This window comes from Desmodus rotundus, chromosome 2 (assembly GCF_022682495.2).
Source record: "Desmodus rotundus isolate HL8 chromosome 2, HLdesRot8A.1, whole genome shotgun sequence".
In the NCBI taxonomy this organism is placed as follows: domain Eukaryota; kingdom Metazoa; phylum Chordata; class Mammalia; order Chiroptera; family Phyllostomidae; genus Desmodus; species Desmodus rotundus.
In genome coordinates, this window is record NC_071388.1 from 10,838,372 (window position 1) to 10,863,310 (window position 24,939).

Here is a 24,939-nt window from a genome sequence, read left to right on the forward strand (position 1 = left end):
TTTGGTTTTGTTTTTTTAAGGGGGCTCTGTGTGATCATTCTGCTGCATGTCTGCTGAGCTTCGTGGATCTCTGGGCTTAGATATTTCATTATATTTGGGAGAATTTCAGCCAATGATTACTTCGGAAGTTTTTCTGCCTCCTGCCCCCTGCCCTTCCCCGGAGACCCCAAGTATATACAGTTAAACCACTCAGTAAAGGGTGAGGCAAAAGTAGGTTTACAGGTGTTCATATAGAAAATAATACAATAATTAATAAATAGTAATACAACAACAAACTGTTTTGCATGCTCACACTGTAAACCTCCTTTTGCCCCACCCCGCATCATCCAACAGGTCGCTGGGGTTTTAAGTTTCCCAGCCACCGCAGGGGTTTTAGTGCTCACCTGTGCCTGAACGGCCAGGGGCTGGCCCTGCTCCTCTACCTGCCCAAGAACCAGAGAGGACATCAGGGAACATGGGGCCTCAGGATCACTGCATCTCGGCACCATACAAGGCCTGGCTGTGGGGTGGGCAACTGAGGCTGCCCGAAGCCATGCAAACCAGCTCTTCTTCACCTGGGTCAGCATGGGTCTCAGACACACCCCTGTGCCCGTCATCACATGGAAACTACTGGCTGGATTATCTTTGCTAAAGAAAACAACTCTGAAGTTATCCCTATCACCCTCACTCTCCAGAGTGAGAGACCAGAGTGAGAGAAGAGGGTCTTTGAATGGCACCAGGGATTCCAAACGAAAATGCCAGGCACCGAGGTCACACATCGCTGGGGAGCTCAAGGTCAAGGAGTGCTGCCCAGTGTACCAGTAAATCCCCCCGCTGTCCAGAGCTGCCCCTGCAGACACCGTGCTGGCGGGCTCTGCTGTGACCAGGTGCACTGTGCTGCGGCACCGTGTGGATTGGCACAACCAGTGACACGCACCCCTCCTCAGCCCCAGGGGTCCTGTCTTACACTGAGCTTCCTCTCCACTGTCTCCTGGAGAGCCAGCACCGAGTCTGGAAGCCAAATTAATCAGCCCCCTGGCAGGTATCTTGTGTGCTCACATCCCTCCAAACCCATCTGACTCTCCTGCCCTTATTTCCCCTTCCCCCATGTTTCTAACCTTAATTCTTTTTTTGAAAAAAAGTGAATTATAAAGAAAGATTTATATTGCAGGTGGAGATGAAAAGTAAATGAAGCTGACCAGTTAACCTATGATTCTTGTGCAGTTGCTGGGAGATGAGAAGGAAGGAGTATGGATTCTTAAAACATTTTTATTGCCTAAATAAAAATTACGTAGCAGTAGTGATTATGTGCAGTAAGGAAAAGTATTTTTCCTAGAGGTAAGTTTCCGCTGTGAGTTGAACATTTTCTCAAAGGAAAGGGTGTGAAATTTACATTATGGTGAACACAGAAAACCTCACAGGACTCCAGAGAAAATTTCTCAGCCTAATATTCAAAATTTAATCAATGAAAATAAGATCATTTGAATTCAAGACTCTTCAATGATTTACCCATGGTAGAGAACTGGATTTTAAATCAGATCTAGGCAAATATTCTCCCTGAAATAACCGGAGATGCACCTGCTTATCTCCAAGCAGCTACTCATGTTTCCTGAAACTGAGGAGTTGACGAGCTCAGAGTCCGGGACAAGGTCCAGGGCCACTAGAGCACCAGGAGAACACACAGGCAAAGCCTTCGAGAGTGGCAAGGGCCCTGATGGGTTCTGGGCAGGTGGTAACAAGGCTGAGGACAGGTGGCCTGGGGAGTGCAGCGTGGAGCTGCCGTCAGTCCAGGAGATGGCACAGAGAAATGGTGGGTGGAGATGGTATTGGGGTGGGGCCTCTGAGGTGACACCAGGCCTGGGTTTTATTCTCATCAAAGCTCTTGGTGACTCCGCATAGCTATACCCCCTGGGAGGCTGTGAGCACATGAGCCGCTCATCCTCATAGGTTAAAGGCAAACCCAGGTCCCAGAGTGTCCATTTTGGGCCCCAAGTCCATGCACACCAAACCAGACCAGTTTAGACTAGCCAGAAGGGAAATGAGTGGTTTACCACCCAAGAAGCATCGCCCAGAAATCTGGCTCCCACTTCAACTCAGAGCAAACTAGGGCATGAAGGTCACAGCAGCCACGAGAGTGTCCTGGGCGTCACACGTGCCTGGCCAGCTTCAGTGGGTGGTGACTGACAGGCCGGGTACTCAGCTGTCCCCGGCGCACAGCAGTGCCCCACAGCAGTAGCCACCAAACCACTAACCCTTCACCGTTTGCTGTGCTTGGCCCCCCTGGCATTTCTGTCATTACGAGATGACTACAAACTCCAGAGGGGGATTGCTGGAGCCCGGAAACTGAATGCACAGTAGTGCAGTATGGAAGAATAAGACCTGGGGCAGGGTTGCCGTGTCTGGTCCCTATCCTCACTGAGGCCCGGGTGGCAGGGTGAACACGCAGGCCCAGCCTCTCTGCCCCAGGCTATTCGGGGAAGTTGTCACCTCCCTCAGTCACACAGACAGAAGATGCAGAAAGAGCCATCCTGGGGGTGAGCCCAGCACCGGGCAGGAGGCAGATAAGGCACAACTGCGGAGAACTATTATTGGTCAGGAAAGCCCTCCCCGCCCCATGCTCACACAAGGACACAGACCACGCCCTGGGCTGCAGACACGCGTGCCTTTTCCAGTGTCACAGTTCATCTCATTCGTTCCCTCACCCCAGCCCCCCACACTGAAAAGTGTCTAAACCACCAGCCTGCCCCCGCGTGGGTTTGGTCCCAGGATTCACTCCAGAGCGGGGAGGGTGGGGCAGGGCTACAATGGCTAATTCAGGCAAGATGCTCCAACCTCATTCTGCAGCCCCACCAGCCAGGCGCCCACAGGCCCCCTCTCAAGGGTGGCCAGCAAGGGCACTTTCAGGGTACAGGCGGGAGAAGTGACCGAGGGCCCAGATGGGGAAGATGTTCCTGTAGCTCGTGTAGCTGATGGCACAGGACTTATTGAAGACCCCAGAGATGTTCTCCTGAAAGGACACAGGGACTTCAACTCAAAGGCTCCACCAGGTAGCCAAGGGGCTCCCTGAAGTGACACCCCAGGTGGAGGGCTGGCCAGCCCATGGGGAGTCAGCACGGCAGAGCCTCTGCAGCAGTCCTCCCAGCTCTTGGAGCCCTCCACCTACAGCACCCTCCACGGGGCCTGGTCACCAGCCCTGCACAGGCCTGTTGACCCCAGACTCATCCAGGGGAGGGGAGTTAGCTTCACATGACCTCGTGACCCCATGCCAGCAGGGATCAGGCATGAGGGGCCATCAGGCAGAGCCCGAGGGCCGTCCAGTGGCCCCTAGCACCTCCCAGCACAGCAGCCCCAGCCCTGTCCCCCAAGCCTCTGCTTTATTTGCAAAATGCAAAATTCTGGAGGACCATCACAGATCTGCTTTCAACAAAGGCCACTCATGGGCAGTGTCTCTGATTCTCAAATCCCCAGAGCTAAACTGTGCCCATGAGCACCCCGTGAGGGACACAGGGCCAGGAGGGGATATGAAATCGAGGTCAGGGCTGAGCCCCCCACAGCATACCTGGGGCCAATCTCCATTGGGGAGCTGTTTTCTGAGAAGACACCTGACTCCTCTCTCCAGGGCCTCTACATCAGGATGCCTGCGAGAAGAGGAGGCAGCGAACAAACCGTCACTACTCCGTGGATGAGACCGCCACTGGCTGCCGCCAGACCCAGCCCTCGCCCTCTACGGCCCAGTACAGGACACAGACGTGGAAAACCTAACCCAACACACACAAGGTATCAGCACCACTAGGGCCAGTCGGCACACCGCAGGCCGTCGCTGCCCAGCTCCCCCCGGAAGTGGAGGACACAGTGAGTGTGGAGCCGAACAGGCCAGGCGGGCAACCCCGTGAACGAGGGTGATGAGGGGGCCCGCCTAAACCAGATCTACCGCACTGGCCCCTGCCATGAGGTGCCGCTCTCCCGCACCCCCAGGAGAGGAGGATGCCAAGCCTGGTGCCCACCCTGCTCACTGGTGCTCAGGGCCCTCTGAGGGCCACAGAAGCCACGTGCGCTAACCTCACTCATCCTTGCAGGTTCGGGACCGAGCTCAGCTGTGCAAAGCAGACAAGGGGCTGATGCCCTCTTCCTGAGGTCCCCACAGACTAGGCCCCTGCTGCTCACACTAGACTGGCCTAGCTTGTAGGAGGTTTTAGAAAGATTCCACAAATGGCCCCAAACCCAACAAGGCAGAACAGACTGGACTACTGCACACACCCATGTGTAAATGTGTGTGCGTGTTGTGTGTGCATCTGCATGTGTGTACACGTTCACATGTCTTCACATGCACACCTGTGGGCGCACCTGTCTGCACATACACGGGGCTGAGCACTACTGTGGACACAGGCAGGACCAGAGAGCACAGCTGTAGATGGCTCACACCGCGCACTGTTGCCCTGGGGCCTCTCGTGTCCTTTGTCATGACCCTGTGGTAGGGAGCCTCTTCGCAGATGAGTTCAGGTGGTTCAAATGGACCTACAACTCTGCCCCGAAAACCCGACAACCTCACCACCTCCCATTCATGCATGAGGAGCTCAGCCGCCCGCACCCCGCCCATGTTGCCAGGTTCAGTGTCCTTCCTCCGCCCGCCCCCACCTGACAGCCATCAGCCCCATCAGGGCCCAGCACGTGTTGTGGATCTGGGACTGGGCGCTCTGCACATAACGCCGCTGCTCACAGGACTCGAAGTCCTCCCCCCAGCCTCCGTCCTCCATCTGCCGGGACAGCAGGAAGTTGCAGGCCCTGGAGACCTCTGCACAGGCCGTCCTGTAGAGACACCAGTCACGAGACCCCGTCACACAGTGGAGGCCCACGGGCCCTGGGTTCTCACCCTGGCCAGGTCTCCTTAAGGCCAGGGGGAGAGGGGCTGCCCGTGATGCCCCCCCACCATGGATAAAGTGAAAGGTTTTGTGGCTGCAGGCGGCCTCACTGCCATGACCGCTGCATGAACACCCGCCCAGCCAGGCAGAACTGGGTGAGGCCACCCCACACAGCTCAGCCTGAGCCCTTCCCTCAACCCAAACCAGTGCCTGTACTGGACTCTAGCCCCTCCTACTATTTCAAAAATGTAAAAACATCCACAAAATCAAACATCAAAGGAAGATACCCCCCCCCCCCAAACAAAGCATCATGCTGAGAAGACCCCATCCCACCAGGGGCAAATGTCCACACTCACCCATCTCGGTAAATCTGTCCCATGCAGGCAAAAGCTTCCAGGCCAAACCAGGTGCCGTAGGTAAAGCAAACCCCCCAGGAGCTGGAGGGAGACACAGGGAAACAGAGCCTCAGCCACCCAGGCCAAGTTCACAGCGTGTGTGAGAGGACGGGAACACCCTCCAGCACGGGGAGGCTGTGGTTATTTTCCGGAAACACATCCACATGGTCTTCACAAGTCAGACCAACAGCAGAGCTTTAAGGCCAGTGAGACAGACCTGCCCACGGCCCTCGGGGATAGCTCTGTCTACTGGAACCACAGCAGAAGAACTGATCCAAAGCCAGGGGGAGGACATGAACACTCAGACCCGACAAACAAGGCATGGCCCACGGAGCACGCCCAACACACTTGCAAAAACCACCAGGGTGAAGGGCCGGCATTCACAAGGGACAAGGTCCACCAGAAAACCGTGGCTGGCAGCTCCCTGCCCGAGTCCCCTGGAGCAGCACAGGCGCGCCGTGAGTGCGGCCATGTCGGGCCTGCGCACCTCACTCACCCTTCCCAGGAGCCATCATCCCTCTGCTGCCGCCGACAGAACTCCAGGCCCTGCTCGAGGGTCTCCCTGCAACACAAGAGGACGTCCCGATGAACATTCCAGCAGAACAGTGACTTACTCATTTCCACCCACTCCATGGTCTCAAAAACAATGAGCATGGTCTCCCTTTTAAAAATATGTAAAAATGAACAAACAGTTCAAAGAGGAGGCACAAGGGCAGCGTAGAAGCAACTATAGGACACAGGAAGGCGTTAAATGAAAAGGAAAGCAAACATTCAGGAGGAACCAATGTTAGAAGCAGCTGCAACAGGATCAATACCCCTGAAATCAGTGTCAGGGAATGCACGGGCCTTCCCTGAGTAAATCACACGAGATGAAATTTTAAAATAAAAAATCAGAGAGACAACAAAAGATTTAGAGGACAGAGAAGCTCCATCGCAAGTCTAACAGGTACTTCTGAAGAAAAACTGACTCCCTGAAAAGGCCAGAGAGGAGGCCCAAGTACAGACGGACGTGCCCGTGACCCTCCCCTCCGGGGCTCCGCCGTGTCATCCATCCTAGTGTGGGCAGCACCTGAGACTTGTTTCTAACCACCAGATCCCTGCAGAGCGGATGGCACGTCACTCCTGTGACCGCATCACGTGACACCGGGCCCCCCTCTTACCAGCAGAGCCCCTCTCTCTCGCTCTCTCCCCCGCCGGCTCTCACAAAGCCATGCAGGGCCCACGGGTCCAGAAATGAAGGGTGGCCTCCCACCAACAGTCAGAAAAAAATGGGTCCTGAGTTGACGCTGCACAAGAAACGGACACCTGCCAACGACCACACGAGCTCAGAGCAGATCTCCTCCGCCGACGCTTGGACAAGACGGCGGTCAGCCGGGGACGGGCCCCAGCCAAGCCTAACCCCTGGCCCAGGAGCTCGGAGGGGATCACATGCATCATTTTAAGCCAAGCCTGAAGTGATACTGTTCCTCAGCAACAGGGAACAAATACACAGGTGAAGGCACAAATATATAACATGAGTGATAGGAAGAAATGACTACAGGTAGAGTAGAAATCAAAGTTAGGAAAAAATAAGAAAAGTTTAGGCAATGCATTTGAAATTTAGGTAAAATGTACAAATTACTAGGAAAATCAACTTATCAAATGGCCTCAGGAAGAAACAGAAATCCTGAATAGTCCTATAACTACTAAAGACAGGAGTCAAAAATGTAAACATTTCCCAGAAAAAGAACTCTAGGCCTCGGAGTTTGATAAGTGAATTCTATTATCACGAACAAGCACCCTAATCTCACACAAATTCTTTCAGGGATGAAGAAAGAAAAAAACACTCCCTAGTTCATCGTAGGGACCCAGCACAAGCCTTTCCAAACCAGACAGGGAAGGCGAGGCACGTGCCCCTGTGGCTGTGATCCGCTCCCTGGACACCTTCTGTGCCCAAAACGTGTTCACAGCAGGATGGTTCCTAATAACCACGACGGCCCGCAGACCCCGGCAAGCAGGTGGACACAGTGCGGCACCCGCACTCAGCAGACACACCGAGGGCCAAGCACAGTGTGAACCGCTACTTCGCCAGCCCAGCCTCCTGAGCACGAGGCCGAGCGAAGGGCGCCAAGCCTACAAGTCCCCACCTTGGGTCCTCAGGTGTAGGAGCGCAGCAACCGCAGAACCCCGGGGGAGCTTTTGGTAACGTGTGTGCTCCCTGCGGCCACACTCTGTCAACTTCAGGACAGTCCCTCAGGCCCCACACCGATGGTCTGCACATGCTGCTCTGCGCAGGCGTCAGACTCCAGTGGGAAAGGTTGGAAAGCTTCCATCTCTTTGGACACAGGTGGAGCTGGGGGTGTGGGTCTTTCACATTAAGAAGATGTGCAAAATAACTTGCCCCTGTGTTGTCACTGTGCTCCCTGGAGCCCCAGTACACTTCAGGGCAAGCAGCCGGGTTTAGGACACTGGGAACCCCTCCCACGTCTAAACGAGCTTCACTCCAGGGCCCTCGTTAGAGGACAATGGCTCTCAGTGTCACACTGGCAGCGTCAGCTCTTTGCCGAGCTGGTGGCACCTGTGGCTGCGTGGACAGGCCGCCCTTACCTGATTTCCTGCGGCCTGTGCTCTGGGAACTGCCTGTGGAAATGCTTCAGTGCCTGCATCACGGCCGAGGTGCACTCCACGTACAAGTAGTCGATCATGATGTTCCCTGAGAAAGCGAAGGCTCGTGAGCTTCACCTCAGCAATTCCGGCCAAATGGTGAAGAACGCAGCACCTAATGCGTAGGGCCTGCACGGCACATCAAGAGCCTGACTGTCCCATGGAGGAAATGAGTGAGGTGTCACTAGTGACCACAGCCACCAGGTGGCAGGTGGTACCTACACAGGTGACCTGGTGACTGAGTGACCTGGAGGCCCATCTGCTGTGAGACAGCCAGGCCAGTAGCAGAGTGCAAGAGGGTGAAGGAGGGGGCGCACAGCACGGAGCACCACCCCGCCCTGAAAACCCTCCACTGGACTGGGTTCATAGTTGAGAGGAGGGGTACAGGGCACACAGAGGCAGACCAGGGTAAAGAACCAACACTTACAGACCAGAACTGTGACGCACAGCACTAGGACACAGGGAGACGGGCCCCACCAACACCTCCCCTGCAAGGAGCACTCAGGAGACGGGGCAGTCTCCATGGAGGACAGAGCAGGAAACAGTCCAGACTAGGGCCAGAGCTGGGTGTGACCCCCAAACCAGAACCACAGCTTTCCCTTCACATTAGGGGCACCATGGGTACCCTTGGAGGTCAAGGAGCAAGGAGCACTCTGGTGCTTGTGAGGCTCCTTCAAGCAGCGCTCCCCAACCGTTTTGGCACCAGGGACTGGTTTCATGGAAGACAATTTTTCCACAGATCAGGGGGTGGGGGATAGTTTCGGGGTGATTCAAGCCCCTTACATTCAAGCTCACCTCCTGCTGTGAGGCCTGGTTCCTAACAGGCCTAGACCAGAACCGGTCCTCAGCCCGGAGGTTGGGGGCCCCTGCCTTAAAGGATTGCCATCATTTGCTAGCACCTTTGTGGGCACTGCCCCTAGCCAGGGGATAGACCTCGGGGCTCTGGTCAGCAAATCTGCCTTGGGGCTGGCAAGGCCAGGTTGTGCCCACACCCTGGCAGGCTGGCCACTCACCGAATACCTCCGAGGGGTTCAGCAGCTCCAGCAGGTAACCCCCACGCTTGGTCTCGTAGGTGGCAAACCCCCCCTCAGGGTTTCTCAATTCCAGCAACTAAAACCAAAGACCGCACATCTTGAGGGCTGAGTATGTGGGTGCCCAAGTCTGGGTGTGCTTTCTGGAAGCACCCAGGACTAAGCACCAATAGGCAAGGGTGGGCAGCAGGGAGCTAGTTTTCACATCAGAACAAGACCCTCAGGTGCCCTGGCAGCGGGCTGCAACCTTTATTAATCAGCTACACTGTTAAGTAACCATCTGGGTACACACCCCAACATGTGCATGCATTCATAAGTCACATACGTGACCTCCACTGGAAGACATGCACTGAAATGGACGTGCTACAAGGCTTCCCCTCTTTCATCAGGCACACAGTGAGACTCCCAGCTCTCCGGAAGGAGGCGCCTGGGAACAGCCGGGTCTACGGGCCTCCAGAACCAGAGAAAAAATGGGGCTGCAGCAGCCACCCAGGCCCAGCCTTAGCCTGCCCTCACTGGCTGGGCCCAGGACACTGGCTCGCACACCACTGGGGAAGCTCAAGACTCAGTACCAACTCAGCCAGGGCTTCCTGCTGGCCCAGACGTGCCCCTCTGGCTCACACTTGGCCGTGAGTGTTGGCTGAGACAGGACCTGTGGGAAGTGCAGGGATGCACAGCTCATCTCCAACACTAACCAGACCCAAGGGACCCTTGCATGCACGGCACCCTCAGGGCCTGGGGACCAGAGCCCCATGCCCAGCAGCCTCACCACAGCAACAGCGTCGAAGAGCCGCTCTCGTGGGATGTGCATGGTGACAAAAGGACATTTTTCCTGCACAAGAAGGACAGACTTCAAGGCCTCAGCTGTGCAGTCGGAGACGATCCAGCCACAATCCACAGTACTGAAGGGAAAGCCGCCCTGGAAGGCATGGAGACTGTGACGGCGGGCAGGGGTAGAAGGCCAAGCCCACATCCTGTCTTCGGGAGCATCCAAGGCCACTGCGCCCTCCACAGCCCCAAGCCGAACACGTGTATGAGCAAGCACGGGCCTCAGGCTTCCAGCACAGAAACCCCACTGGACTGCAGCCTCTCCCCATCAGCCGTCAGACCCCTCCACAGGACGGGCATGAGACACAGTCGCAGGTATCCTCCTGACCCCTGCAAGGACGCAGCCACAGCCATGCCCACCCTTTCACACACACTAAAGAAACTGCCTTTCCGCCCTCTGCCCTCTCCCTCTAGTTCACATCCCGACAGCTTATTTCATGTCTGTGTCTGGCTGGGAGCATCATGGGGCACCAATATGCGCACAGCGTGGGAAGAGGCCCATGGGGCTCAGCTGCCTCAGCCACACCCAGCGATTCAGTTGGGGTATCTCAGGAGCGTCACTGGAACCCACACATGCATCCATAATAGGACAAAGGTCCAGGACGCTGAGGGAAGAGCCCTCTTCGAAGGCCAGGCCCAGCCAACAGGCAGCCTTTCCCAGGGCTTGGGCTGGCAGGTGCAACTGCGGTACCTTGTTCATCTGGCGGTAGTACTTCTGGTAGTCGGGTGGGTTGTCTGGGACCTGGGCAGTATCCAAAGGACATGCGTGGAAAGCACAGGAGGGAACACATCACTACCACACCGGACACCAGGGCAGGGCCAGCACAGCAAGACATTGGGGGGTCCAGGACTGCGGCCTCTCAGCCATTGGTGCCTGAGGGAACCCTCAAGGCATCACCCCCATGGCCCACCACCCACAGCCCCACGCACTCCTGGGAAACAATCAGGCACCCCTTGAGCTGGAGAGGACAGGGTGGGAGGGGCACCGCTGCCCCTGGGAAGCCCCTCACAGCCCCTAGCGTTCACCTGTGAGATCCGCAGGAACTCATGTGCCTTCTGCAAGCAGGATGAAAACTCAGGCCGGTGGTGTGCACCTGCCTGGAAGAGAGAAGAAGCTGAGCCACAGGCTGTGGGAATTGTGTGGGTGGGCTGGTCTCTGGATGGTCCTGGTGACGTCTTGCCACGCCTGGGGACTGGGAGCAAACCTGCCTGGGTTCTTGGGTGTCTGCCAACAAGTCAAAAAGACATGATGGGGAAACAGAGTGGGCAGGAGGGGCACCACAGCTGCCTACCCACACCCACAGGGTCCTGACCTGTCCAAGACAGTCCCCCTGTGGCCCAGAGCCCTCCTCAGGGCTCCCCAGGATTCTGCAACCTCATTCCGCCAGAATAAAAACCCCCATTTTTCTCTAGTACATGCTCAGCGGCTCTTTCCAAAGTGTCTAAGAGGAGCAGTTTGCATTTAAGAAGAGCCTGGAACAGCCCTCACTGCCCTGCCTGCTGGGACAGAGCCTCTCCAGCCTCCCTGCTCTAGAAGCCTCTGAGCCAGCCCACTGCCCCAAGCAGCTGGGCAAGACTCAGCCTCAGCTGAACCATCACCAGAGGGCTTGGAGCCCAGAAAAGTGAAGAGTCAGGGTCAGCAGGTATCCATGCTGGGCATAGGGACGGGTGACAGGAAGGTCAGCAGGGGGCTGAGGGACAGGGAGACACAGCCACGTACCTCCAGCAAAGCCTGGATGGCAAACGAGGTGTCCCAGACCTGCGAGCCATTGGTGCCCTGAACACAAAGGGTGAGCCATTACAGGAGCCAGTGCAGCGTCCTTGCACCAGCTCCTGAAAAGAGGCAGGAGCCCAGCGCCTCCTGGCCCCCGGGCTCTGTGTACCCCTCAAAGCTCACATAGGCCTGGTGCTGCAGGCGGCCCCACCTGCCTTCACTGAGCCACCAGCCAGGCCAGGACTGTGTCAGGGCACTTCAGGCTTTGGACGGCCACCACCTGTGGCCTCCACTGCCTGTGGCCTCTACCCACCCAGTGACGGCCTCTGGTCCCATTCACAGTAATGCCGAGAAACAACCTCACTTCTGAAGTGGAGGGGCCTGGCCGAAGCCCCAATTGGGCTGGGAAGGCATCCCTCAAATCCCACCCAGGGAGCCCGGGTCACTGGTCAGCACTCCAGTCCCACCAGAACCCCAAAGATCACACCCCAGGGAGACAGAGCAGGACTACGCTAGACAAGCAGGTAACCAGGACGGGAGTGGGAACACCTCAACCCAGACCAACAGACAGCCGAACAGGGCAGCCAGCAATCTCAGCCCAGACGGATGTGTATGGGAAAAACACGCACCGCCAGGAGAGCCACCTGGCCAAAAGAAACCTGAACGACATCAAGCCTCGGGGTCCAACTGTCAGTTTGCAGAAAACACGGGGCCCAGGGGAAGCAGCAAATTGGATCTAGAAAGTGGACCCTTTAGAGGCAAGTAGCCAGGAAAGAAGGCACTGAGGAGACAGCTAGGCGAAAGTGACCTCAAGGTCAGCCACTGGGCTCTAGCCCTGATGCCAACACGCCCATGGCAGACCACGCTAAGGCACCCCTGACTCCACGGTGGCAGCGGCACAGGGGTTTCCTAAAGACGAAGACGCCCTCGTGCGCTGAGGTGCTGCAGGGGCCCACACGGGTCTGCCACCCTCCCCTACTTGGCATGTTTTGAAAATCCTTTTATAAGAGATTGGTAGCACAGGAGTCAGGAGCTAGGGGAGGGGCTCAGGGTGTGCCTGGAGGGGGCACCAAGGTGAGTCTGCACTGGGGGTGCTGACCCCATGTCCCGTCCCAAAGGCCCAGTGACCTAGGTGCCCCGAGGACCCTGCTGTGCCCTCCACATTCCCACGATGAGCCAGGCGGGTGCAGCCCACAGAACCAGGGTCCCTGCAGCTGGAGAAGGTCAGCCTAGGCAGCCTGTGATGTGGCACCCCACCCCAGGGTCACAAACAGAAAACACCCTGGGGTGGGGGCAGTGATTGTGCCAGATTACCTACAACATCCAACCCAGTGGGACACATGCAGAGAAGGGCCCAAGGCAGTGCATCTCAGCGCTGGGGGATGAGGCCACGAACCCGCAGAGGCGGGGGACAGCTGGGTAGGGCTGGGGGTTGGAGGGCGGGGCTCTCCTCCTACCAGAGGCCTAAATTTTGGTAGGCCAGTGTGCGGGCTCTAAGGTCACTGTGTCCTCCTGACATGCAGTTCTGAATTACTCCGGCTCTCACATGGTGGCTGCAGACCCTCTGTGCTCCCATGACCCTTGGAGGCTCTCATCCTCAATGTTACCACAGCTGTGGGAGGCTCTGACCGTCAACATTCCCATAGCCATGGGAGGCTCTGACCGTCAGCACTCCCACAACCCTAGGACTTTAGGCTCTGCTGCAGCAGCCAGCCTAGGAGGCACCCCATACCCCCTCAGAGACGGGACAGAGGGCCTAGGGCTGCTGACCACACTCCCAGGCCTTGTAAGGGGTGACTTTTGAATCTCAACAAACCCACAGGCAGGAATGGTGGCAAAGGAAGCCAGCAGCCAGCCCTTCGGCCCTCACCTGCATCTTCAGGCCATCGAGGCCCAGCCTGTGAAGGGAAGAGGGCAAAGAGCTGGGAGTCAGGCGGTGCCCAGAGCCCCCACAGCGCAGGGGACACAAGGACAGCACCCCTCCCCCTAGCCATGCGCAGGGGCAGCAGGAGGCCCCCTCCCAGGTACAATCCATAAATGACCAGCTCTCCTTGTCACCAAAGCCTTCCTGACATTCACCCATAGCTGCCCTGACCACCCACAGGCTTCCTGGTTCTGCCTTCTGGAAATACCCAGAGTTTGTGCTAGGGAGTGGACCCTTCCACTCTGTCAACCCTCCCCAGCTTCCATCAACCCTGAAACTACTGGTTCCGGCATCATACCAGACACCACGGCACCTCCACTGGGACACGGAGATGGAGGTACCGACACACACCTGATGCTTCGGCAGTAGGGCCCACGAACATGCGCACTGGGCTCTCAGCCATGTCAGTCTGAGACTAAGCGTGACACCAACCGACTGGGCCCTTCCCACCGCACTCACCAGAGGTAATCGGGAATCCTGGAGACGTGCTCCTGGAAAATGCTGGAGGCCGGCCCGTCCACGTGCCAGCGCACGAGCATGTTGATGGTTTTCGAGATCTGCAGGAGACAGGCCCATCAGGGCTCTGCTCCAGACCTGCTGGGCACAAGGACGTGGCCCGACCCCTCTAAGCCATGCTTCCCGAGTGTGCACTGCTCCCAGGCCCTGAGACAGACAGAGCCACTGCTGGGTCCCAGGAAACCAGGTCTCCAGGGAAAGTGGGAAGGGGCTGAGGGTGTGCGCAGAGCAGGGAGGGCAACCTGTAAGAGATGTGAGCCCAGCCAGCCAGCAAGCGAGGAGAACCGCCATGCAGGTGCCAGAGCAGGTTTGCGGGGTCTGAAGGGCACAGGGGAGATGCAGAGACCAGGCCTGTGCACAAGGCTATGTGCTCACAACGGCAAGTTCTAGAGGCCCAGACCTTCCACTGTGGGATCTCCTCAGTCAAGACCCCACTAGAGCTGACAACCCTCTCCAGTCAGATGTGCTTTCTGTGATGCAAAGTCAAACCCTGAGAGCCACACTGCTGCGAGGGGACGACTGACTGGTCTGTGGGGTGTCATCATTTCCCATCCATTGGGGTCCCGTGAGGCCCAGAAAATGCCTGGGGGCAGGGACAGGAGTGGGGCTGGGTATACCCCAAGAACTCATTGTCATGGCCCACCCAGGGGCTCAAAACCACGCTGCCTCCTGCACACATCGCCCACAGCCATGAGCTGCCTCCCCAACCCTGCACTGGCTGCTACGCACCTGGCCACACTGCCTGTAGGTGTGTCCACACCTGTCCCCATGAGGCAAAGCCATGTCAGGAGCCCAGAGGCTCAGGGAGTTCCATGTCATGGGGCTTGGCAGGATCCAGAAATGGAACCCAAGCATCCCCTGGAGCCCTGAACCCCGTAAGAGAAGGGCTGGTCGGTTTTATTAGGGGTGGGGCTGGCCAGAAAGATCCTGAGAGGTGGCCTCACTAGGTGGTAGGGGTGGGAGGGGGACCAAGCACACAGATGGGGCAGAATGGGGTCCTGTGGGGTCAGAGGGCTACCCTCAAAGAAACCCTTACTCCCAGTTCCACAGAGATTGGCCTCTGGGCCTTCTACTCTGGGTCCTCACCCACCCCAGGGCTGCAATCAGATGCCCACCCAAGGCCGACACCCAGGGGGTGGGGGCACTGACCGGGCCGATGCTGATGCACTTGGTGAAGCGGTCATCGGCCGCAATGTGCTCATACAGCTTCTGGATGGCCCGCTGCCGCAGGCTGGTGCTGTGGTGGCGTTCGTACAGGTTGAGGATTGCTGCGGGGGTGAGGGCATCAGCGAGCACAGAGCATGCAGGGGTCCTGGCCTCAGCCCAGCCAGGCACAGGGCAGCTCCTGGGCACCCCCAGCCTGCCCCACTCCACCTTTCTTTCCTCCTGTCTCCCCATACCCCTCACACCCGACACCTTGCCTGCCCCCACACACCCTGGCATGCTGCCCTGCCGGGTTGGGACAGTTCCCATGAGTGGAAATCTAGCTACTTCTCAGCATGGGTGGAGCAGGAACCCAGCTACCACCCAGGGCCCGGCAGAGGGAACATGACCGCTTCTGCACACGGCAGCCTGTGCTGGCCTCCAGGACGTCCCATAGGGAGGTAAGCCTGGACTGGGCCTGGTGGGGAACTGCCTTTCCCACCCCCCCCACAGAAGGAATGACTGCACCCTCCAAGGCCCTCAGCTCCAAGTTTTCTCGTCTAGGAGCCCAAGCCCCAGGCTCATTCCAAGGGCAAGGACTGGACAGGTCTGCTGGACACGAGGCCCATCACCACATAACTCAAACAGGAGAGGACAAACTCATCGTCACCTCAGGTGTCAGCTGACCCCCGGAAGGCTCCACCAGCCCTGGGGAAGCACCCACCATACACCACATGGAGCAGCCAGCTGTGCGGCGTGTACACCTCGTCAGGGGCAACGTTGTTCCTCTGTGCCGGCCAGTGGATGCTGGCATAGTCCTCCACGTAGAGCTCCTGGGGGCAACAATGCCTTACCCCCCAGCTGCCCACAGCTGTCTCCTCCCTCTGCCCTACCAGGGCTCACCCTGATGAACACCCCACACCCAAACCCCACCTCAGGGCCTGCTTCCCAGTGACGGGTACCTGCACCCCACGCCACCCCAAGAGTCTCTCTGGGCAGTCACTGAGGGGACAGGAGCAGAGGCCTCACCCTAACCTCAGGGGGCTCAGTTCTGCAGGCCCATGGGAGACACACAGGCCAGGTCCTCACCTGGCGCAGGCTCTGGACCAGCGGGTCCTCCTCAGCGCTCAGCCGGGTGGCATAGCAATAGCTCATGGGCAGGTAAACCTGCCGGCAGTGGCACCAGAGTGTAGAGGGATGTGCAGGCAGCCAATCAGGAAAGAGCCTGGGGAGACAGTGCATCAGCAGGAGCCCCAGCCCCACCATCGCCACCGCCACAGCCCCAGGCCTCCCCAGCATGGACTCAGGGTGAACGAATGTTCAGGCCCCAGTCAGCAAGGCCAGCGCTGCACAGCCATGCTCACCCCTCGAATGCCCCAGGGCACAGGCCACGCCTGGACCCGCCAGATGCACCCTAAAGCCAGGACGCTCAGCTCCTGACGCTCAGGATAGTCTGTGGTTTCTCAGTTGTAGACAAACCATGTAACAGGGAACGTTAAGAGTGAGAAACAGGCAAGGGGTCTGTGGGACGGCTTTGGACTAACTTTTCTGGAAATAGAAAACTATTCTGAAATAAAAAGTTCATTTAAAATGGTTAGGCCTGAGTCTTTGATTGCAACCTCCACCATGTGTCTTCTGACGTCAGCACAGCCTGGCCAGCTTCCTGGACAGGTGAGCACTATGCTCTCCGCCCTCCCCTTCACGTCCCCGTGGGGCTTGGGCAGGTGCAGAGCTGAGTGCACCCTCCCTGCTGCCAGTCATGAGGGTCGAGCAGGTGCCCCCCAGTCTGGAGCCGCTTCCTTCACTCTCTTCTGTGTTCCTCCGCTCACTTTAAAGGGCATTTTTTTACATTTTAGGTATGCTGGTCCTCCACCCTGCATACCTGCCCTTTACTCTCCAAACCACACCCCTCCAAAAAATCCAGCCAAGACCAACAGCGACTACCAGGGCCCACCTTGTGGGAGGCACAAACAACACAGTTCCCGGACACCCGCACCCGACTGGGGCTGGTACGGCACCTTCCCCGGCCTGCTCCTCACACATCAGTCAAGCCGGTGAGCCCGCCAGCAAGAAATGCCGGAAGGGCCCCGGGACACCTCCCTGTCTCTTCCAGGGTGGCCAGCCTTGGGTAGCAGCACCCTAGCCCCCCAAAGGAAGCTCTGCCCCTCCTCCCACTTTGCCTTGCTATCCCTCTGCCACTGCCACCCCACCTCATAGCTGTGGAGGCTGGGCCCTTGGCCCTGTCATCAGGACCCTGCTGTCATCTCCCCAGTGGTCTCTTCACCTCGCACCCTTCCTCCACCAAAGTCACCTAACTCGAGGGCCCCTCAGGCTCCCTGATGCTCCCTGGGGACCCCAACCCTGCTGAGAGTGAGGGGGCTGGCAGGGTTCTTCGGGTCTCACCTCCTACAAGGCACAGTAGGGTACTTATATGCACATGACCATTTTCTGGGGAGATGTCCCAGCTTTCATTAGATATTCACAAAATGTTAGAAGACACTGGTGGTGTTAGACAGGAAGGAACTAGTGCACTAGTGCTGACTTTGCCGAGTATGTAAACAGTAAGGTGGTCTGTTCAAAAGAAAATTCCTATCTTTAAAGACACACACTGAACTGTTCATGGGTAAAGTCTGACGTCTGGGATTAACTTTAACATCCGCCATCGAGAGAGACAAGACAACAGGTAAAACAGCACTGCATACCCCAGCACTGGCGCTGGCGAGGGCTGCAGGGTTCCTACCTCCTCTCCACTCCTGCAGATGCGCACAACGTCCGCAATAACAAGACGCTTGTCTAGGCAACAGAGCCGAGCTTCCCTCTTCCACACCAGGGCTCTGAAACAGCCCTGCAGGGGGACCTGTCTGCCACGTGGCCCGACCCAGGGCACCTTCCTCCCTCCTTCCATCTGTCTGCAGCAAGGGACCCAGGGCCCTGTCATTGAGCTCAGTAAGACAGCAGGGTCACAGCAGCCGCGTCCCCGCACAGGCAAGCATACCACATCTCTGGGAACAGGGTGTTGAGACCTTCCCAGCTGTAAACATTCAGGATGGCCAGCCAGAACTTCCCCCAGGAGGGAATGGCCACAGCTCCACCTGGGGAGAGAAAAGCCCACGTCATCTCCCTCCAACGGGACCCTCAGGAGTCACACAGGCCCTTTTTGCATGAACTGAAGGCAAAGGCCTGCTAAAAATCCTCCAAGTCCCATGAGAAGCAGGCTCCAGAGGTAGCTGCTCTGGGCTACCCAACACCACAGCCACAAGGTGGGACCAGCAGCTTCCCTGAAATGAGTGCGGCCAGCCCTAGCAGAGGCATTCGCAGCCCTGCCTTCAGCAAGAACACACACAGACAGCTACCTAGGAAGGTGAGGGGCCCAGATGCACACAGCAGCCTCTGCCACATGGGCCTGGAGAAGGGAACGAGGGGCAGTGAGCACGCACATCCGGCCTTCTCCTCTTAGGGCCTCTCCTAGCTGCCTCTGACCTGTGCATCCCCACTCAGCAGGCAGGCCAGGACTCCAACCTGGTTGTCAGTGACTCTCTGGCCCAAGTTGGAGCCACCCCAGCAACATGAGTCCCAGGCACAGAAACACCACCCTGGCTATGCTTCACAAGGCCAAAACCCAGGAAGTCACCAGGGAAGGAAGTGTGGCCCAACACATTCCCTCCCCAGGCAAGGAACCCAAAAGTAGCCAGTGAGACCAGAGGCTAACGAGGACCTCACTGTAAGAGCAACATGTGAAAAGAGTGTGGGGTGTCGTCAGAATGCACACAGGAGGCTTAATCTAGCTTGGCAGGTCAGGAAGGGCTCCAGAGAAGGGACATGCAAGGTGCCAGGTAAAGGGTGAGGAGCTCCCACAGAAATGGGGCAAGGTGGACGGCAGGATCTCAGATAGAGGAAGCAGCATGCAGAGCTCTGAGGTGCTGGCCAGAGTCCCCGTGCATGAGCACCTGAACAGGAGGACTGGTGGACAGAGGAACGGCCGTGAAAGGCAGGCGGGTGAGACCTGCCAGGCTCTGCAGAGCAGCAGGGAAGCTGTCAGAGCAGAGGGAGCCACGGGGCCTTCCCAGAGCTGAAATTACAGCCTTCAGAGCACACAGGCAGGGAGAGGTGCCACCTGCCAGAAGCCCCACCCAGCGCACAGGAGGGCATATGCTGATCTTAATTTGCTTTTTAAAAAATTACAGGGAAGGCTACTTTACTGTTTTGATGAATTCCATTCACGCATTTTGCCCAGTGTTTCAAGTGAAGGTGCGTCTTTCTATTTCTCACTTGGAAGAACTAGTTAAGCCGAAGTAACAAAGACCTTTACTTAGCATGTGCCGCGCAGGACATACCTTTCTTGTGAAGTATGTTCCGAGCTCGTACCAGGTCAGGATCGTCGGGCCCAACACCCAGGATTCTCATGGACACATAGTTGAGCGCAGTCCCAAACACCGTGGACTTGTCCTCTACGTGCCTGCAGCAGCAGGAGACAGGGTGACAAAATGACAGTTTATATGACTTGTAAGAAATTAAGCAATGCTTTCGGTTTAATTTCCTCAGAAAATCAGGAACACTAAACAGCCTCCGCTGACATAACATGACACACAAGAAACATCCAGAAGAGCAATCTCTCCTGACAACTAAGCAGTTCCAAAACTGGCCCTGCAGGACCTGCCGGCCTCCTCTGCTTACTCTCCCACGCCTCAACCAGCATGACCCGACTAAGGCCCACTCGTCGCTGTGGCACACACAGCACACGCAGGGCCACGTGTCAGGGCATGCTAACACTCTGTGTTGCCATAAGGCGCTGGTGAGATCTCAACATCTGTCACGGTGTGCTGGGACCCACAGGCCAGAGCCAGGGCCTCAAATTCAAGAGACTCCCACCCCTGTTGAGGAGGTAAGCAGAGGCTGAGCTGTCCCCCTAGGGTTCTGAAATGGAGGCCAATGATGTGAATTTGGCCCGACCAGAGCCAACGACCAGGGTGGGCAGGCAGTTGACCACCTTCGGGGGAGGGCCCTGACCCCAGAGCAAGCCCCACCACAGGAAGGCAGGCTGGGACTAGGGAGAGCTGACCAGCTCGGCCGCACCTGTTACCACCCCAGAGTCAGAACCACTGCCTTCTGCCTTAATGATAATAGCCAGATGGTTTTCACTGTGGCGTGAGGGTCTCGAGCCTCTCAGTCAGTGATGAAACCAATTTATAACACAAGCTGTGACACTGAACTCTTCCCCCACCCACCCCAGGTCCACAGTTACAGTCACGCCACCCCTCGATGAATGCATGTGCTACACAAAAACATCTGTGCACACACATGCACGCATGGGCAGTGACAGTGCCGGACAGACTCACAGGCCCCAGCCACCATCCGGGAGCTGCACCGACCGCAAGTACCGCACCATCTCTTCTCTGTATCCGGCCCGCAGAGGGATGCGTGCCACGTGGCAAGTGATCAGGAGGCCTGTGTGGCAGAAAAGATGTCCGTCACTAGAAGCAGGCACTCAGCACTGCTAAGCCTGGCCCCTTTCCCCCCAAGGATCTCTCCCACAGGGAGCTTTCTCAACGTTCTTCTTCCCACAGAAACAAGCCTAGAAAGGCCTCTCCTCCTGGCACCATCAGGGACTCTGGGGACAGGTCCCAGGTGCAGCAGCGACGGCACACACAACACTCCCCACATAGGCTGTGCAGAGCTCATCCAGCCATTCCAGGACCCATACCTGCTGGGACACCCCAGGCGGAGTAACATTTACTTCCTTATACGTTTCCGTTGTATAAGTTATTTGCTAGCATATGTCACTGTGCAAATGGAGGAAATAGACAACAATAAACAGCTACAGAGAACTTTCCCTTCCCTGCCTGGACCGCCTGAGCATGGTGCTCACAGGCTGCTCCCCCACACACTCCCGTACCAACTCTGTCAACCGCATGCCTGTGACACCCCACATGAGGACTCGGGGTAAGCGCAGCCACAGTATGCCACGGAACAATGCCTGACTCTGACTCAGAGGCATCAAAGCTCTGGTAACCACAATGGCTGCAGACATGGCCTAGAAGGACAGCCAGATGCCGAGACGTCACAGAGGCTCACAGAAGACAAGCCCATCTCCTTTCAGAACAGTCACGACACTGTCAAGGCAGGAAATACACACACAGGCAGGAAGCAGCGCCAGTGTCTTCCCCCATTGCACCGGGAAAGAAACCGAGGCACCGCCAGAAGAAAACTAAGCAGTGGGAATGGGGCCGGAGCTCAGGGAGCTGGACCCCAGAATCAGTGCTCTCCACAGTGATGCACATATGTTCAAACCAGATTCTCATCATCCCATGTCACAGGGGAGGCAGCCAAGGCACCTGAAGTCCTATCGCTTTGTCCAGGGTCAAAGCAGACCCTGGGAAGAGTCTCAACAGGCTCCAGGTGGGTGGAAGGAAAGAAAGAGCCCTTGACTTGCCCCCAAGGATAGGGCCCCATGAGCCCCTGGGCAGAAAGATAAACATCTGTACAACCCAGGAGTCAATGGAGCTCAGAAGCAAAGTGGAGATGGGAGCTCAAGGGGCCTGCAGTGTTCTTCCCACCAGGAAAAAGGGTCCTCTGCATACGTTTATAGAAGGCGATTTCCCATCCTACAAGACTGAGTATTTCTTTAGAGAAACATTCACGGGATCCAATAGTCTTGTCTGGCCAAACCCAGCAGCAGTCCTCCTAACTTATAGCTCACCTGGCTGAGCTCCTCAGCCACCCCTTCAAGGTAAGATCACATGCCAGAGCTGCCCACACAGGGCTCAAACCACCCTGCCCGCCTCCGGCACCTTTGCATAGGCTCAGCCTTCCACCCAGAGTGCCCCATTGCACTGCACTGGAACTCAAGAGCCCGACCCCACCCCCTCGCCCCAGGCCACCACCTGCTTCCCTTGTCTGAACACTGGGCTGGCTGTGCCTTTACTCCCATCTTCCAGGACCAACACTAGAATAAGCAGGGTGTGGGGTAACCCTCCCCAGCCCTTTTCCACGTGAGCTCCTGGTGTTCACCTGCTTTCTCATTCACACCACAGATATACACCAAGAGCTTGAACGAGGTCAGGCCAGTACCCCAATAATGCCCCAGGGTACCCTCGCCCACAGGCCAGGACAGCACCCTCCTACCTGGCAGAAGAAAAAGTGGGCCGCCATAATCACCCGCCCAGTGTCCATCTTCCGCCTGCAGCCCCATGTAAAATGTTATCCCACTCAGAGCCCCCTCGTGGGCTGTGTGGGCTTTGGGCAAGGCTTTAAAGTAACTCCCCTGCAAAGGAGAAAAGAGATGAGACCTGAGGGGAATCTGTGGCCAGGCTAAAGGAGCCTTTACCATTGACAGCCCAAGCCAAAATAATGAATCCGAATTACTGTATGTAAAAGTTCTAGCTATTTCAGTAAAAAACCTGAAACTCTTTGATGATGGTACTGTCATCTCAGCAAAGTCAAAGGACAGTTCCACATTCTCATGATTTTGCTTTCTAGTCAAACATATTTTTAAATTTCTCCACTTCTCCAAGACATCCTAAATAACTAAACCAAATGCCCAAGAGTATGGCGGGGGGGGGGGGGCACTGATGTCCACCCAGACCTGGGCCATCTCGCAGGAAGCGGCCAAGGGATCACACAGTGACTGACAGCGACTGGAGGCCGGGGCTCAACCAGGAGGTCCCATTTATACCGCATACTCTTTTTGACTAGCTGAATTTCTTACCTGAAATTCATTGGATCAAAAATATTTTTTTCTGAATAAAATAAAGTCAGAGCGGATTCTTACTCATAATCTACTGAGAGACAAATTGAAGCAAAGGGGTCCATTCTACTCATGCCCTAGGAATCTTTAACTGAACTGACTCCTTAAGAACCAGCTTTAGTGACATGTGGCCCAGGTCCCACGTTACACGTTACACACCCCTTCGTTTTTAACAGGGATATTTTTTTGGAACGCTCCCTGTTGGTTCTTGGCGCTAAGGAAAAGGCATAGGAGCAGGAGTCCCAGACGCGAGTGAGGAGCTGACTGGAGCACCTACAGTGTCCAATCCCAAGGAGTGAGCTTCCAGCGCAGTCTGCTCCCGGCTGGGGTTGTCCTCTTCTTGAAAATAGGTCCACACCTGCCTTCCCCTCTCATTGCTGAGCCTCCAGCGGCTGAGGTCAGTGGCGGGCTCTGTCTTATAGGGTCCCCCTCTACGACGCAGACACCTGGAAACAATTGTGAATGGTCATCCCGCCTCTTTTTTAGGTCAGAGCCCAGAGGTCTCACTTATAACAACCCACAGGCAGGCGGTCATCCTCACTTCCCAAAATGGAAACATTCTTAGTGCCACTTGTACCTCTAGCTGCAGGACCCCCATCCCACCCGGCTCCCCTCAGCCCTTGCCCCGCCAAGCGGTCCCCAGCTGCGGGACCTCGGCTGGAAGCCCCCTTCCAGCCGTGACCCAGTCTCAGAGCCCTGACGGCGCTCTCCCTTCTTGTGGGCTCCGGAGCGCGAGGACTCACGTGCCCTCAGTCATGCCTGCCGCTGGATCTCCGCAACTTGCGCACGGAGCCAGGAACAGCTACCCGCCAGGCCCCGCACACTACGCGGGAGGGGTACTCGGCTGACTCGCGGAGTGTGGTGGGAAGATACCCGAGCAGCCAATCAGAACGCCACGAAGGTGGGCCCGCTAGCCGCGCCTAGCCAATGCAGTGGTGGAACGCAAGACGCCCCACCGTGCTGGAGGCGGGACCTGGGGTGTGATCTGGGGCCAACCTACACAGGGTGGGCGGGATCAGGGAGGGTCCTGTGGGCGGGGGCAGGGCTTAGCGAGCTAGGAGAGAAGGCGTGTAGGCCCTAAGGGCTGGGCCGGGGCTGGTGGGGAGGGAAGTCAACCCTGGGCTGAGCAGGCGGGGTCTTACCTGGGGGGCGAAGCCTGGCCGCCAGAGCTGAGAGCTCGGCAAGGGGCAGTTGGCGTTGAGAAATGAGGGAGTTGCTGCCCCGCAGGAGACCGGAGGGCAGGCCAATGTGGGGAGCTGCGAGGCTCAGGCCAGGGCAGGATCGGAGGCAGGGAGGAGCTCGCACCCTGGAGGAAGAGCTGCGACCGCCGCTGGGGGTGCGTTAGTACAAGAGGGAGGTTGGCGGCGGGCTTCGGGGCCGCGATGAGGTGGGAAGGTCTCCGGAGGAAGGGGTTGTGGGGAGAGGGTAGTGCGCTCTTCAGGAGACTGCGCCCCAGGGTTCTCGGTGGGGCTGGGCTGGTGTGGCCAGAGCGCCGGGAGTCTTTGCTGCCCAGGGGAGGGCGAGGCCAAGCAAGGGTATCAACTACTCATAGGGGTCCCTGGAGTGTTGAGGTTCCCAGGGTAAGTTAAAGGTACAAGGCTTATCAGTACAGGGAGAGAGAAAGATGAAGAGAGTGAGTGGCCAAGCCTGACAGTGACAGCTGGACGGGAAGTGGGGTGGTGTTGGGTGGGGCAGCGTGGCCCGCGGGGTGTACAGTAGAAACCTGGGACTGAGGGGAGACCTGAGAATGTCCGACTGGAGGAAACAGTGCTGACATGGAAAGGCCTACAGCCAGAGGGCCCCAGAGAGCCCCAGAATTTCTTCATCTGCCCCCTGGAAGCCCTGACATCAGCTTCCAACGGAACGATCCAGCCAGCGAGGGTTTCAGTAGCCATCCCTTGAGTCCTACCCCCATGCCCACGAACCACAGCAAGCCAGAGGGGAAAGTGGGAGAGAGGGTTCGTTGCAAAAAGAAAACACACACGCATATTCACCCTACTGGAATATGGGGAGGGGGGGCGGTTTAGATGGCCATTAAAGGATACTTGCCTCTTCCTATCCCAGAACTAAGTGAAGACATAGCAACAAGATGAATGGGCATCAAATTGACAGCCTTGCCACAGATAAAAAACTAGTTTAGAGATTGTGGCTTAGATTTAAAAT

The 24,939-nt window shown here is 57.1% G+C and overlaps 2 protein-coding genes across 2 annotated transcripts in view; both read right to left on the minus strand.

Annotated features, from left to right (window-relative positions):
• SPATC1L (spermatogenesis and centriole associated 1 like) overlaps positions 1 to 4,643 on the minus strand; it is a 23,391-nt gene extending 18,748 nt beyond the window's left edge. The window contains exons 1-2 of the mRNA XM_045196685.2: positions 4,615 to 4,643; positions 3,539 to 3,617 (exon numbers count right to left, since the gene is read on the minus strand). The gene's annotated coding sequence lies outside the window, so the exon portion shown is untranslated. The remainder of the gene's footprint in view (positions 1 to 3,538; positions 3,618 to 4,614) is intronic.
• On the minus strand, positions 1,211 to 23,623 carry LSS (lanosterol synthase). The gene is made up of 22 exons (XM_024562521.3): positions 23,520 to 23,623; positions 23,054 to 23,222; positions 22,155 to 22,293; positions 20,369 to 20,477; positions 19,367 to 19,488; positions 18,028 to 18,124; positions 16,122 to 16,257; positions 15,757 to 15,865; positions 15,039 to 15,157; positions 13,833 to 13,930; positions 13,320 to 13,347; positions 11,456 to 11,512; positions 10,762 to 10,833; positions 10,427 to 10,477; positions 9,677 to 9,826; positions 8,890 to 8,986; positions 7,820 to 7,925; positions 5,730 to 5,795; positions 5,195 to 5,275; positions 4,615 to 4,785; positions 3,539 to 3,617; positions 1,211 to 2,986 (listed from the first exon to the last, which is right to left on the minus strand). Exons 1-22 carry the CDS (start codon positions 23,531 to 23,533, stop codon positions 2,855 to 2,857), a joined length of 2,202 nt encoding a protein of 733 aa, XP_024418289.2. The 5' UTR covers positions 23,534 to 23,623; the 3' UTR covers positions 1,211 to 2,854.
• Between the last annotated feature and the right edge of the window lie 1,316 nt (positions 23,624 to 24,939).